The sequence below is a fragment of the Notamacropus eugenii genome, chromosome 3, assembly GCF_028372415.1.
Source record: "Notamacropus eugenii isolate mMacEug1 chromosome 3, mMacEug1.pri_v2, whole genome shotgun sequence".
NCBI lineage: Eukaryota > Metazoa > Chordata > Mammalia > Diprotodontia > Macropodidae > Notamacropus > Notamacropus eugenii.
Genome location: NC_092874.1, coordinates 56,010,987 through 56,025,996, shown reverse-complemented (window position 1 = coordinate 56,025,996; position 15,010 = coordinate 56,010,987). Strand labels below are relative to the sequence as shown.

The 15,010-nt window shown below is 42.3% G+C and overlaps 1 protein-coding gene across 2 annotated transcripts in view; it reads left to right on the top strand.

Moving 5' to 3' along the window:
* The first annotated feature begins 1,153 nt into the window (after positions 1 to 1,153).
* The window catches only part of FAM171A1 (family with sequence similarity 171 member A1), a 180,682-nt gene continuing 166,825 nt past the window's right edge, over positions 1,154 to 15,010 (top strand). The window contains exon 1 of one of the 2 annotated variants that reach the window (XM_072651606.1): positions 1,154 to 1,552. In XM_072651606.1, the coding sequence (XP_072507707.1) occupies positions 1,456 to 1,552 (97 nt within the window). In that variant the 5' untranslated portion in view covers positions 1,154 to 1,455. The remainder of the gene's footprint in view (positions 1,553 to 15,010) is intronic. The other variant, XM_072651605.1, reaches the window with a different exon arrangement.

Below are 15,010 nucleotides of genomic sequence, written 5' to 3'. Positions count from 1 at the left end.
TTAGTTAATAAAATGATGATAATAACTGGTCCCTTCCAGCTCTTAATCTATGATCCTATGAACCATCCTACTGGCCTAATGTTCTTAGAACAAGGTTGGCTATTTGCAGGGCTGTGTAGGGCATCTTATCTAGTTTGTAGTAAATTGGTACTACTTTAAATGGTGTATGTTGACCAAAAAGCTTAGAAACATGGAGAAATATGGAATAACTCCTCCAGTTATTATTTGTGTAGCCTTGGGTAAGTTACTAACCATTCTGGGCCTCAGTTACCTTATTTGTAAAATGAAATAGGTGGACTGGTTGACCTTTTAAATTCCATTCTGAAGTCTCAATCTGTGAGTTTATATCTAGAAACAGTTAGTTCTGGAAATGACTTTTAACAGCTCCATAAACAAACATTCACCCATGCATGTAATGCCAGGTGCAAAAAGGATTAGAATTAGAATTTTATTGCCCACTTTATTTTAACTTCGAGTCTCTAACCTCTCTTGGGGACTTTATAAGGGTGCTTAAGGAAATGCAAAACAATACTTAGGTCTCTTCTCCAAGAAACTAGTTCTATTGAAACTAAGAATATTGAGTATTTTTTTAAAAATATGGACGCGGGTTAAAAACCCCTGATCAGGAGGCCGCAAACTGTGTAACGGATAAAGTCCTAGAATCAAGAAGACCCCGGTTCAAATCGAAGCTCCTGCTTTTCCTAGATGCTTGACTCTGGCCAGGTCTCTTAACCTCTCTGTGCCTCATCTGACTTAAAATGAGGGAGGCTGGACTTGGTCACCTCCAAGACCCCGTCTGCCTACTAGATCAGAGAGCAATGGGGGGGGGGGGGGGGTACTCCAAAGCGAGCCCGGCCCCCTGAGTCTGGGCAGATGAGGCGGGGGCAGGGGCTCTCCTCGCCCCGGATGCCCCCTCCACGCCTCTGGCCGGCAGGTGGCATCACGAGGCCGGCTCCTGGGCCGCGCCAGGGGCTGGGGGCGAGCCAGCCCGCGTGCGCGCCTGTGTGCTCAGGCTGGGGGAGACGACGGGGCCAGGAAGGGGTTAAATAGTTGGTGGAGCCTCCGCCGCCGCCGCGGCGGCGACTCGAGGGAAACCCAGCAGTGTGTGGAGGCGAGGGGCGCGAGCGAGCGGGCGGGCGGGCGAGCCCGTGGGATGCGGAGCCCGGGGGCCCGCGGCGGCGGCGGGAGGAGGAGGAGGAGGAGGAGGGCGCACAATACCGCCGCGGGGAGCCGGGGCAGCAGCAGCAGCAGTCGCCGCCGCAGCAGCCTCCGACACAGCAGCAGCAGCAGCAGCAGCGGCGGCGGCGGCAGCGGCCGCAGCATCCCGGGCCGGAGCCGCCTGATGCGGGCGGCGGGAGGAGCCGCAGCCGCAGCCGCAGCCCGAGCCCCAGCCGCCTCCACCCCCGCCGCCGCCGCTTCTCCCCGGCCCGGTGCCTGCGGCTGCGGCGGGCGGCAATGAGCAGGTCCGCGGCGCTGCTGCTGCTGCTCTGCCTGCTGGGCTGCAACGTGTGGAAAGCGGTGACCAAGACCTTGCGGGAGCCCCGGGCTCAAGGTCGGTGCGGGCCGGGGGCCGGGGGCCGGGGGCCGGGGGCGCTTTGTGCTGCCTGAGACCCTGCGGCGGCGAGGCGGCTGCCGCCCAGAAGGGGGAGGGTCTGGGGGCTTCATTGTGTGGGCTGCGGCGAGGGCCGGGGTGCCCCAGGGGCAGATGCTCCCGGCGGGGGGAGGGGAGGGAGGAGAACGGGGGTGGGGGACCAGCTGCTGCTGTTGGCTGAATGGAGGGCTCGTTGCATCGATCGTGTGCGTGCACGCACACACTGAGCACACACAAGCACAGCCATCCATCCCTTCCTTCGGGTGATTGAGAGGAGAAGGGATCTCATCTCCCTCTCCGCGCTCTCTCCCACCCCTCCGTGGTAGGCTTCGTTCGAGAAAGGTGGCTGGGGGGTTTAGCTGGCCGCCGGCCTCGGGCTTTTTGTTGGGATTGGAAGGATCGCCACCTTCCAACCCCAATCCCACCAGGGCTTCCCCTTTTCTATTTCCTGGGGAGTGCCAGGGCGCACCCTTCGGCCCTGGCCCTGGCCCCGGCCCCGGCTCCTACAGGATCCTCGCGCGCACCCCCCTTTCCCCTCCACCCCTGGTTGCTGCTGCTGCTGTAGCAGTAGGTTCCCCTGCTCTGTTGCACAGAATAAAGCGATCTGGCAGCTCTGGAAAGTTTCTAGGGTTTTTCCTTCCCCCTACTCCTTATCTGGCATCTTTTGTGCGCCCTTCGTGACTCCCTGGGAGATGCAGGAATCAATACTCTTCTCCCTCCTTATCCCTTTCCCCGTTTTAAAGAAGAAGAAAAAAAGGAGAGCCTTAATCAACTTTTAAAAAATTTGGCCTCTTTAAATTCTGTGCTTGCCTGCTTCTGGGTTCGAGTGGTCGCCTCAGACAAATGACAAGCCCATCTTTTGTTTTTAAGGTTGAATTTAGTTTGGGGAAATCCGGATGCGTTCTTTTCCTTGCCCTCTTTTGAAGGAGACTAACCCAGCTCTCCTGGGGCTGCCCTTTGAAAAGAAAGTGTGGTTGGTGTCTCGTGCCGGAGTGTCTGACTCTTTCCCCAGCCCTCAGGACTGCTTGGCCCTGGCCCCCAGATCTCGCTTTCAGAGCAGCAGAGAGGAGTTTGGTTAGAATCAGAAACTCCTGGTGGCCTTTCAGCTTAGAGTAGCACCTGTACTGGACAGACAGAGCAGCCACCCTTCAGTGTGAGGTGGGAGTTACTCCCCGCCAGATTATTTCTGCAGGGAAATTGCAGTTCTCTGCCTTCCCTGTGTGTGACAGGTCTTGGGGGGGAGGGGGGAGTGGAAAAGGGGGAGAGAAAGAGAGAGAGAGAGAGAGAAAGAGAGAGAGAGAGAGAGAGAGAGGGAGAGAGAGCAAGAGAGCCCTGTTTTATTCAGCATTGCCTGGACTTAACATCTGAGAACTTGTCTCTCCAATTTGTCACGGTGAGGCCCTGGGTACAATCTGCTGGTGTTATGTTGTTACCTAAAGTGTGTCATAGAGGCTGGCAATCTGAGCATGCTCTGTGTTACTTGAAGGAGTCTCTTGCTTTGATTCTTATCCACAGGTTATCAAACTAGGCTTCCAATATAAATAGGTTAGGAATGTATGGGTGCAGGTAATTTGCTGGCAGATCAGAGTTTCATAGATTTAGAGCTGAAAGGGGTCTCAGAGGTTATCTAGTCGGCTCTTTCCAGCTTACAGCTGAGACAGTTGGGACCGGGAGACGCTAACTGCCTAGGCCGAGGTTACGCAGAGAGCCACAGAGCTTTGGCTTCAGGTCCTCCAAGTTCAGTGACCCTTCACCTGCACTTGTAATGGCAGAATATGATTTAATTTGACCAGGATTCTTAACTGTAGCTGTCTTTCATTGTGACTTCATTATATTTTTTTAAGGACTTTAGATGTATTTGTAACTAATTGGTCTTTTAGTAATTGTCCAAGGTCCTCCATTTTAACAATCAAAGGAAATATTCTCTTTGACATCTGAAATAAGTAGGTGTAGAGAAATAAGTAGGTATACAATTTATAACAGCTGATTAAAGAATGGTGGCTGGTTTTCTTTTTCTTCCTTGTTTTGTATGAAGAATCCGTTGTGAATTTCACACTGAATGAGCTCTACCTCCGTCATACTGAGACCTGTTAAAGACATTAATTAGCTTGAAAAGACCAAGGTCCCCCACAGCATCTTGGGCCATCTCCAGTTATCCTGATCCATATCTGGCCACTGGACCCAGATGGCTTTGGAGGAGAAAGTGAGGCTGGTGACTTTTCACCTCCATCTCTCACTTAAATCCAATTCACTTGCATGTCATCTCCCTGATGTCATGATACTCTTCAAGAACGAAGGACTATGAGCAAGTCTAAAGCACATTTTAGAATTCTGCTTCTTAGTAATCAAATTCTGTATAAACAAAGTACTCAGAAGTGACATAATGATGTAAAGTTCCTGAGATGGTCTTTATATAATAACTTTGTAAATCTTCTGATATGACATACGAGTAGAGTCCATATCATAGATATCTTGGAATATCAGTGACCAAAATGGTCATGTGTTAGGTAGGAGTTATTAGCTTGGCATGTTTTCATTTCTCTGTTTCCCTACCCTTCCTTATTTAGGATAAATTCTTAAAAAGGTGGTTGAAAAGCAGTTACACTAGTAGCTACTGTCAAGAACAGCATGGTGACAGATGTTAAGCCATGGTGTCATTTTTTAAGGAATGAAGAATTTCTAGTTTCACATCTTTTGGCTTATCCTTAACCTACCAACTAAGATAAAATGCTGTGATGGTAGTGGTCACATAGAGGAGTGGATTTGGAGTCAGGAAGTCTAGAGTTCAAATCCTAGCTCTTCCAATGACCACCTGCCTCATCTTGACTGTCACTTGATCTTCTTTGTTCCATAGTTTCTCATCAGTAAAATGAAGGAATTAGACCAGAGAAATTCCCAGGTCCCTTCTAGCACTAAATGTATGATCTTAGGAAATTGTTTTTGAATTTAATTTTTTAAAAAAAAAGAAACAAAAGTTCTTTTTTTAAAAAAAGGAAGATTGAACCTCACTCTTAATATAACCTAATTTGCAGTACCTGAGATAGAATCTGAGACATATTCAGAGACAGAGAGATAGACTGATGAATGGATGAGTAGGTGAGTGGATGGATGTCTGGGCTCTCAAGGCATAAGACTACATTACAAGTGGGTCAGCCTATGCAAATTCTGATTTGACAAAATGCACCACAGCCTCAAGAAATTTTTAGCAGAAGCCATTTTAGACAATTATTTATCTGTTTTCATTGGTTTTCATGTGGTAATTCCATTTGTTTAACCCAGGGATGATATTGCTACAGGTTTTCTCTGCTCAGAAATGGAATCCATCTTGGGTCATACATCAGAGATTCAGAGCTGGGAAAGAACCTTAGTAGTGATTTAGTCTAACCTCATTTCACAAATGTGGGAACAATAGGTGAGAGAAATAAACTGATTTGTCACAGTTAGTAAGTAGCAGAGCAGGAATTCAAACCCAGGTGGTCTGGCTCCAGACCTAGCACTCTTTCTACTTCGTTACTGTCCCTATAACTTAGCATGAAGCTGGGGCATACTTCACCTTTTGTTTTAGAAGTTTCATCCAGGTGATTTCATCAGAAGCACTCAAGAGATTGACTTTGGGCCAACCAACTTTCCAATTATATAAGCTCAGCTTCTGTGACCTTTTAAAATGAGGAGGAGTCAGTATTCATTGGCCTCTGAGGACCTTTCCAGCCCTGTGTCTAAGATCCTGTGAAACTTAACTCATAAAACGTTACCTCATTCACTGTTCTTTGTTTTCAGGGAGGACCAAAAGGATATCACGATGTTGGGGTCATGGTACAGAGTGTTGGACTGTGGCTATGAGCTAGGAAGGCTTTACCACAGGACAGACACAAACTGCCCATATGAACATTTGGGGTGGATTCTCTGAATCTGCACATCTCACATTTCTTTTGAGCTATTACAAGTCTGCTTTGCTCATAAAGCATAGCTTCTTCTCACAATCGATACCAAACTTAGTGTGTCCTTGTATCGATTCTTCTGGCTTTCAGTGAGCACTTGCGTGGTACAGTTTACCATTCGAACAAGGTGGCTGGCTCATTAGAGTTAACACTCTGAATTGGAATGCTTGACAGTTTCAGGTTCTCAGACTGGGGCCTTGGGGCCACATGTGGCCTTCTATGTCCTTGGGTGTGGCCTTTTGACTGAGTCCAAGTTTGACTGAACAAATCCTTTTAAGACTTTTATCTAGAATTTCTCACTCAGGCTTTCTATGGTGCCGCAGGCTGGGCATATTTGAATGGATTTGGGTAAATGAATACCTTTGTGTATTTGTTCCTGAAAATAGTTATATTCCCTGAAGGCAACAGAATTAGGCACCTTTCAAGGAGAGACTGATAGACTGAGCAAATATATGCTGTGTAATTTTGAAACCAAACTGTTCATTTGCCAACAGAAGAGTCAGAATGAGCACTGTGTGATCTATAACGTACTATGGGTTATCTAATGGTGATGTAATTGTAGATTGAGTATACTGACTGCTTTGTCATCTCAGTAAAGTGAAAGGATTAGACAAATCTTGGCATTTGGGGCTGCATTTTGGGTGTTTTTCAAGATCATTCTTTCTCAAACTGAGTTTGGGCTGTCCCAGTGAGCATTGTGGAATTACTTTATAAACAACGTGCCAAGTACCATAAGATGCTGTGGGAATTACCCAGCTTACTTTATTTGTGTTGAAGTTGTGTTAGAAAGAGCTAGCTAAATAAAACACCTGGTATCACACTGTAGAAAGGTGCAAGATTTGGAATTAACAGAGGTCTGCTGGGATTCCTTGCCAGCCAGGTGAAAGAACTCCTCCCAGAGACAGTGAAGGTGTCTGGAAATTTGAGAGCAAAGTCTGTTGCATGACTTTAGGAATCAATTTTGTGTTCTGTTTACTTTTCTATATTTTGATTTTCTGTAAACAGGGAATCTAATTAAGATAAAATTATTACTAAATGGAAGGTCATGCTTTCTAAAGAATAATCTCTAAAAACACTGATGTTTAGTGTCAGCATTTGTGACCTTGAACTTGTCTTGTGACTGAACTCCCTGTTCCTAAGTTTTTATTGTCATTAGTGAATAAATACTTATTCTTTCCCCAGAAGGTGGTAGTTAGGTTAGAAGTGGATAACAGTGGATAACAGTGGGTTATACGAGTACAGAAAATATACATTTTCTAAGGAAAATTGAGTAACTAGCATAATCCAGAGCTTAAACTGAGATCAAAACTAGAATCAAAGGTTCGTAGATCTAGAAGGGACCCTTTATGATAGGATCATAGATTCAGAAGTGGAAGGGACTTTAGGAGGCCATCCAATCTGACCTGTTCCTTTTACATCTGAGGAAACTGAAGTCCAGAGAAGTTAGTGCCTTTATTGGTTTATCCACTATATCACGGTCCTTAACTGTAGGAGTGTCCTTAGATTCCGTTCCAGTCCCTGTTCTCTTCTCCTTCTGTGATGTCGCTTGGTATGCTCATCATCTTGCATGGGTTTAACTCTCGTCTCTGGGCTGATGATTCTCAGATCTCTTCATCAGCCCCAGTTTCTCCCCTCAGCTCGAATCCCTACATCACTAATTACCTATTGAATCTTTCAAAATGGATTTCCCAGAGCCACCTTAAATGCATATGTCCAAAACCAAACCTATTTCTCCCCAAACTTTATTCTCTTCCAAACTTAGTTGTCCGAGGCACTACCATCCTTCTAGTCTGAGTATTTTCTCCGTTTCACGCTTTTCCATGTGACACATTTTTAGTCAGTTGTCAAATATTGTCATTTTTATCTTCGTAACTTTTCACATCTGATCCCTTCTCCTTACTCACCCAGTTACCCTGGTCCATCCCTCGTTAAGTCTCCCCTAGATTATTATCTCAGCGTGCTAAATTTTTTTTGCTTTGTCTTTCTCTGTTCCAGTCCTTCTTACACTTTGTTGCTGTTCACTTGTTTCTAAGTCTTTGTGACCCTGTGAACCATACTATCCATAGGATTTGTCTTGACAAAGATACACTGCTACCTTATTTTCCTTAAATACAGATCTGACCATATAACACCCTATTCCTCAACTCAATCAAATCCACTGGCTTCCTATTGCCCCTACAAAAACTCCTGTGTAGCTTAGACAATTTGCCCCAGCCTATTTTCCAGCCTCATTGGACATTCCTCTTCCTCTTGCATTCTGTAATCCAACCACTGGCCATCTCTTTGTTCCTCCCATGACACTCCCATATCCTCTCTCCAGGCCTCAGCACTGTCCATCCCCCATGCCTGGAATGCCTTCATCCCTTATATCCACTTCATAGAGAAGAAAACTCCTTTCTTCACTTACGATGCAGCTTAATAAACTCCATCTTCTGCATGAAATATTTAACTCCAAAGTGACTTTCACTACTTTGTATAATTTGTATTTACTCATTTTGTGTTTATGCTGCATATTTTTCTATTTACTTATAAATTATGCCTATCATATAAATATATACATATTTGTAATTAATATATGTATGCATATAAAATAAAATATGTATGTATATAAAATAAAAGCTTAAAAAACACCTACGTTCCATTTTAGAAATGGAGTCCCCTCCACTTTCTCTGAAATAGCTGACTCACCTTTTGCCTTTAAAATCATTCCACCTCCCTTTCTGCTAATCTCTCTCTGTTTCCTCCGCTGACTCTTCCTTCTACTTGCTGAGAGTGTTACCCAAGACTCAGGCCTCTTGTTCATTTTCTTGACTTGTAATGCCTCACAGAACCCAAAAGTTTCTGTTTCATCTTTTTTCTAGATGAATGCCAGGTTTATATAGGATCGTGGCATTGCTGAGTTGAAAGGGGATTTTAAGATCCCAGAGGTGCAGAAAAGGGAGGAGGCAGTAATTTATCCAAGGTAAATGAGTTAGCAGCTGACCCAAAGTTTAGGTCTCTTGATACCAACCAAGGTCAGTATTCTTTTTCTATTATCTGAATTTCCAGTCAGAGCTGACATCTAAGTGAGTCTTATCATCCAGGCTAGGATTTTTTAAAATATTATCCAATTTTCCAGGCGTGATCTGTTTCCTGAAATCTGGTATCTTATCTCTGTAGATAAGTGGAATGTTTCACAAAGGTCCCCTGGTATCACCTCAAACTTAACCTATACAAAACTGAACTCTGTTATCTCTGATCACTGTATGCCACCCAATGAGGTTCTGTTCTTGACTTCCCTCTTTTGTCAGTAGTTTTTTCACTCTACCAGGCTTGCCAGCCTCACATCTGAGTCATCTATACTAGGGGGCAGGAGGCCTGGTTCTCATCCTAGTCATGATTTGAGACCTTGAGCAGTTAATAAGTAATTAAATGCCTACTCTGTACTTGGCACTGGGAATAAAAGTGAAACAATCGCTGCCATCCAGAAAATTCCATGCTATAGGGCAAATTTCTGAGTCTCCTCATTTGTAAAATGATGGAGCTAGACTAGGAAAAAAAGGAGGATCTCTCCAAATTCTAAATGACACTATTCTATGATGTGGCTGTTGTTCAGTCGTTTCGTTCTTGTCTGACTCTTCATGATCCCATTGGGGGTTTTCTTGGCAAAGACGCTGGAGCGGTTGACCATTTCCTTCTCCAGCTCCTCTCAGATGAGAAGACCGAAGCAAACAGGTTTGAATGACTTGCACAGGGTCACACAGCATATCAGAGTTGAATTCATGAATATGTCTTCCTGACTCCAGGCTTGTTCTTCTCTATCCACTGTGCTACCATGATCTTGATATATTCTTATTTTTGTCTAGACCTGGCCAAATGATCTTCTTTGGGCTTTCCTTTCCCTTCCTACAAGACACACTCCAAAATACATGTGTGTATAAGTATGTATATGTATGTGTGTGTAGGGAGGGTGTATACGACCTTCCCCCCTCCATCATGCACACGCTTTATTGGCAAGAGAAATATCTACATCTTCAGAGCTTTTAAGCTTTTCTAATTTGATGTCCTACGGGCATTTCAAACTAAACATGTCAAAAACAGAGTTCCTTTCCTTTCCCAAATCTGTCCTTCTTCTGAACTTTCAATTTCCTGTGGAGGGTTCCACTTCTTCTAGTTGCAGCCTCAGAGTTATTCCAGATTCCTCTCTTCCTTGGTCCATGATCATTTGTTGATTCTGCAGCCACAATATTCCCTCATCTCTCTCATCTGTCCACTCACTTGGGTAGCACCCTGGTTCAGGCTGCCATCACCTTTTGCCTGGACTTCTTCAATAGCCTTGGAAAAGGTGTTGCAGTGGATAACGCAGTGGACCTGGAGTTGGCAAGACCTGACCCGACCCTCTGCCTCATGACATTCACTAGCTAGGTGTCCCTGGGCAATTCACTTAACTTCTATTGCCTCAGTTTCTTCATCTGCAAAATGTAGCTAATAATAGCACCTAACGCTCAGGTTTGTTGTGAAGATAAAATGGGATATTTGTAACACATCAAGCAAACCTTAGATGCTATGCAAAATATTAGTTGATATTATTATTAATTTTTATATATTTTGGTGCATCAAGGTGGCACAGTGCATAGAGTACTGGACCTGAAGTCAGAAAGACTTAGCTTCCTAAGCTCAAATCTGGCCTGTGTGACTCTGGGCAAGTAATTTAACTCTATTTGCCTCAGTTTCCTCATCTGTAAAATGAGCTGGAGAAGGAAGTGGCAAACCACTCCAGTATCTTCGTCAAGAAAACCCTCCTCAAGAAGAGTCACAAATGGCTGAAATGGCTGAGCACGTAGCTGTTTAAAGTGGCTTGACATAGTTTGAGTTAGTTTATACTTCTGTCATTCTCAGCCAGAAAGCCAACTTCTTTTCAAAGCTCATTAGCATTTGGCAAATGTGTTTATTTTCATTGTGGAAAAACTTTCTTGAACCCAGTAAAGAGAAGGAAAAATGGAAGAAATGTAGTCTTATGTCAAAGATATAGAATGTTATAAAAACAGAGATGAAAAAGTCATAACTTGGAAATAATTGATTGGAAGTCCCTTATTGGAAGTCCCATGAGAAGATTTTGTGCTGAATAAAGTTGCTTTTGTTCTTGTCTAGCAAGATATGTGTATTTGATCTTTGTATTCAAAAAACGGATCTTTTGGTCATCTTCTCCCTATTTCTCTTCTGCCTTTTCCCCTCCCCTTTCTCTCTCTCTGTCTTTTTTTTTAAACCTCCTTAGGTAGCTGTTTGTCACAGCTCACTATGACAAACACAGTGTTGTTGAAAGTTGCTGACAGGTGTCATAGCACCTCAGAGCCCCAGAGCTCAAGAGCTCTCATTTTCAGTCTCCATGGTACCTGGGATTACAGGTGTGGGCCAGCCCACACTGCTGCCTTCTTTTGTTTCAAAATTGTGATATGTGTGTGTTTAGGACAATGATCAAGAAAATGTGTATGTTTAAAAAATATGAGGTCATATTTTTTTAAAAAAAGATTATGGAAACATAGAACATGTTTTCCAATAAAATGACAAATCATCAATATGTGCTTTTATTCTCTGAAATACAGGCAGGAATTATTGCTTTAAAACAGCATCGATGTTAAAACAAAGCATGCTCCCTGAAACTTTGTTGTCCAAACAAAATGCAGGTATTTTCAGATAGGATGTTTCATTTGTTAGTAACTTAACCAAATTCATTCCACTTATATCTCTAGGAGTTAGACTAGAAGCAGTTCTCATAAAGCATTGTCCTTTTACAGAAATAGACATCTGCCAGAAGTGCTGGCTTTAGAAAGATAATCATTTTACTTGTAGAATGGGAAGGAATTTGGTCCATCTGTGGAGAGGATAGATATAAAGCAGTATGATGCAGTCTGTACAGTGGGAAGCTTCCTTTGGTGACTCAGCTGTTCTCTGAAGGTTTATCACTCTCCAGGAATACCACCATGCCCTTGTGTGCTTTCCCTAGGAACACCTTGTTGGATTTTTGACCTGTCTCAAGAGGCATCATGCCACATAAACTATATTAATGACCATGTTATTTTAAACATGAATTTAATTTAAATTTATTTAAACTGAATTAATCCAGCTGCAATTCACCATTAAATTCAAGAAATCTTGATCTGATATTTATATAGCCACAATAATTGTTAGTTATCTGGAGCCTGCCGTGAAGTACAGCAAAGAAAAAGCCTATTGAAAAAGCTAGGTGGTCCTATGGCCTCAGATACCCACTTGCTGTGTGGGTATCTGGAAGAATAATTTAACCTTTATCAACTTCATTTTATTCATCTGTAAAATGAGAACGTATGTGTGTGTATGCATAAACACACAAATATAAAATGTATTATGTATAAAATATATGTGTATATATTATATGTAACATATATGTGTGAGTGTGTGATTACAAAGCATTGAGTCTTTTTTTAAAAATGTTATCTACATTTTAGTCCTTTTCCTCAGTCAAATGATTCTACCATTTGTTCATGATTTTTTAAGGACTTCTAGCATTTTTTTCTGATACTGTGGTCTGTTTTTTTAATAGCCTTAATGATAATAAGCTATTATTCCTTGAAGAAGGGTTTGATTTTAGCAGTAACTAAAAATAATTCAGAATCTGTATTAGTAAATAAGATGAATGATCTTATGGGTAAAATGGGGAAAAAAGAAGCAAAACACTAAGCTTATGCTGGTGTGTTGTCCCAAGAAGGAAGTTGAAGGAAGTTGGTATTTGTTCACTTATTTCGGTCATGTTTGACTCTTCAGTCAGACATTTGGGGTTTTCTTGGCAAAGATAGTGGAGTGCTTTACCATTTCCTAATCCAGCCCATTTGACAGATGAGGAAACTGAGGCAAACAGTGTGAAGTGACTTGCCCAGGTTCGTACAGTTAGTAAGTTTCTGAGGCTCGATTTTAACTCATATTTTCCCAGCTCTAGGGCAGCTAGATGCAATGGATAGAGCACTGAAGGACATCACCTTCCTAACTCCAAGCCTGGCACTCTATCCACTTTGCCGTCCAACTGGTATTTGGTTCCTCATTCTTTAGTTTTCATTACATAGAAATGCTTTAGAATGGCTACCTAATAACAAAGTACCATTTGATCTTATGGGATGAGTTCTTAGTGAGCTGTGTGTATGATGTCAAACAACAAACTGGCATTGTCTTCCCTTGAGATTTTTGTCATTTATGCTTTTAGGGTCTTTGGGGCTTTACTGTTGTGCATCATGGGCTTTGATGCTAAGTTTTGATGCCAACCTAGAAATATCACTTTTCTTCATCATTTACTATTTGGAAAGAAGCTGTTTTGCCTAACTTCCCATGAAAAATCTTAATGATTGATGACTTCACTGTTTTCATTCATTGTTCAGAGTGCATGATCTGGACTTCACAAAGATACAATTGTTGCTTGGGTTTTCTTTCAGCATTGGCTTTATTTTCTTCACCTAAATTTAATTCTTGTCATTATTGCCATAGGCAGTTTTCTCTTGGAATAAACCAAATCATTGCATCAAGCTTTGTTTGTCCTGTGCTATGGGTGGTTGGAGTTTGTACATCATCATTATGGACTCCGCTTTAAATCTTTTGTGCTGATTGGAAATTCTGCATGGACAATATAGTGACCTTGAGCAAGTCATTTCAGACTTTATGGTACCCATGAGGGAGGGAGGCAAGGGAGGGAAGAAAAAAAAGAAACAAAAGAAATTTACATGATAAGTTTATTATATGTTTAAAAAGAATAGTAGCAAATTGCACATAATAGATTTGCAGCTTCATGTGCAGTCTTACTATTATGGAAATGCTTGTTTTATTCCATAAATTAAAAATAAAAAATAACTCTTTGACCATTAGAGTCCTTATTTCTGAGATGGGGATAATACCTATATTATGTGCCAACTCTTACAGTGTGTTACTATTAGAAAATTTTGTAAATCAAAATTTTGTTTTATATTGACACAAAACAATGGGTGCTCCATATTACAGCAGCTACCAGTACAAGACTAACTGGCTTCTCTTTATGATTTTTTCTTCATCATTTATTCTTGCTTTTCATTTTTATACCAGTCTTGTTCCCTTAGACCTTTTTCCTTTACCAATCCCCTCCCTGATTAAACCTTCTCTTGTAACAAAGAAAAATTTCAGCAAAACCAACAATGTCTCTGACCACAGGTATAATAGCCCATGCATATGCTCCAACATCCATAGTGGCCCCTTTGCCCTCCTGAGATAATGTAAGTGTATTTTACCATCATTTCTCTAGGACTGAGATTGGTCATTACAGTTAGGCAGAGTCTGACTGCTTTTTAGTGGTGTATTTATTTACATTATCATAGCACTTATATATCTTGTTCTTAAGTTGGTCTGGAGTCAGTGGGTTCAAACCCTCACAGATATTAGCTGTAACTTCCCTTGGCCTCAGTTTCCTCATCTGTAAAAGGAAGGTATTGGAGTTGATGACCTCTGAGAACCCTTCTTGCTATAAATCTGTGCTCCCATGTTCTTCCGATTCTGCCTATTTCAGCCTGCATCTGTTAATATTCCTTTGAATTTCTCACATTTTTTATTTCTTCCAGAACACTAATATTTTGTTATTTTCATATGCCAAATATGTTTTTTCTTCATCCATTTCTCAGTTTTTGCCAGAAACACATCAAAAATCACTGTTCTGAATGCTTTTGCATATATTATAGGATCTTTCTCCCTTTGATCTCCTTGGGTAGATGCCCAACAATGGATAAAAGGACATGATCAGTTTGGTAACTTTTTTTCTTTTTTTTTTTTATTTAACTTTTAACATTTATTTTCACAAAGTTTTGGGTTACAAATTTTCTCCCCTTTTATCCCCTCCCCCCCCAAACCCAAGCATTCTAATTGCCCCTGTGACCAATCTGCTCTCTCTTCTATCCTCCCTCTCTGCCCTTGTCTCCGTCTTCTCTTTTGTCCTGTAGGGCCAGATAGCTTTCTTTACCCCTTAACCTGTATTTCTTATTTCCTAGTGGTAAGAACATTACAGTTGATCCTAACACTTTGAGTTCCAACTTCTTTAGCTCCCTCCCTCTCCACCCCTTCCCTTTGGAGGACAAGCAATTCAATATAGGCCAATTCTGTGTAGTTTTGCAAATGATTTCTATACTAGTTGTGTTGTATAGGACTAACTATATTTCCCTCCATCCTATCTTGTCCCCCATTACTTCTGTTCTCTTATGATCCTTTCCCTCCCCATGAGTGTCGACCTCGGATTATGTTCTCCTCCCCATGCCCTCCCCTCTATCCTCCCCCCCACCCTGCTTGTGCCCTTGTCCCCCACTCTCCTGTATTGTGAGATAGATTTTCCTATCAAAATGAGTGTGCATTTTGTTCTTTCCTTTAGTGGAATGTGATGAGAGTAGACCTCATGATTTTCTCTCGCCTCCCCTCTTTATCCCTCCACTAATAAGTCTTTGCTTGCCTCTTTTATGAGAGGTAA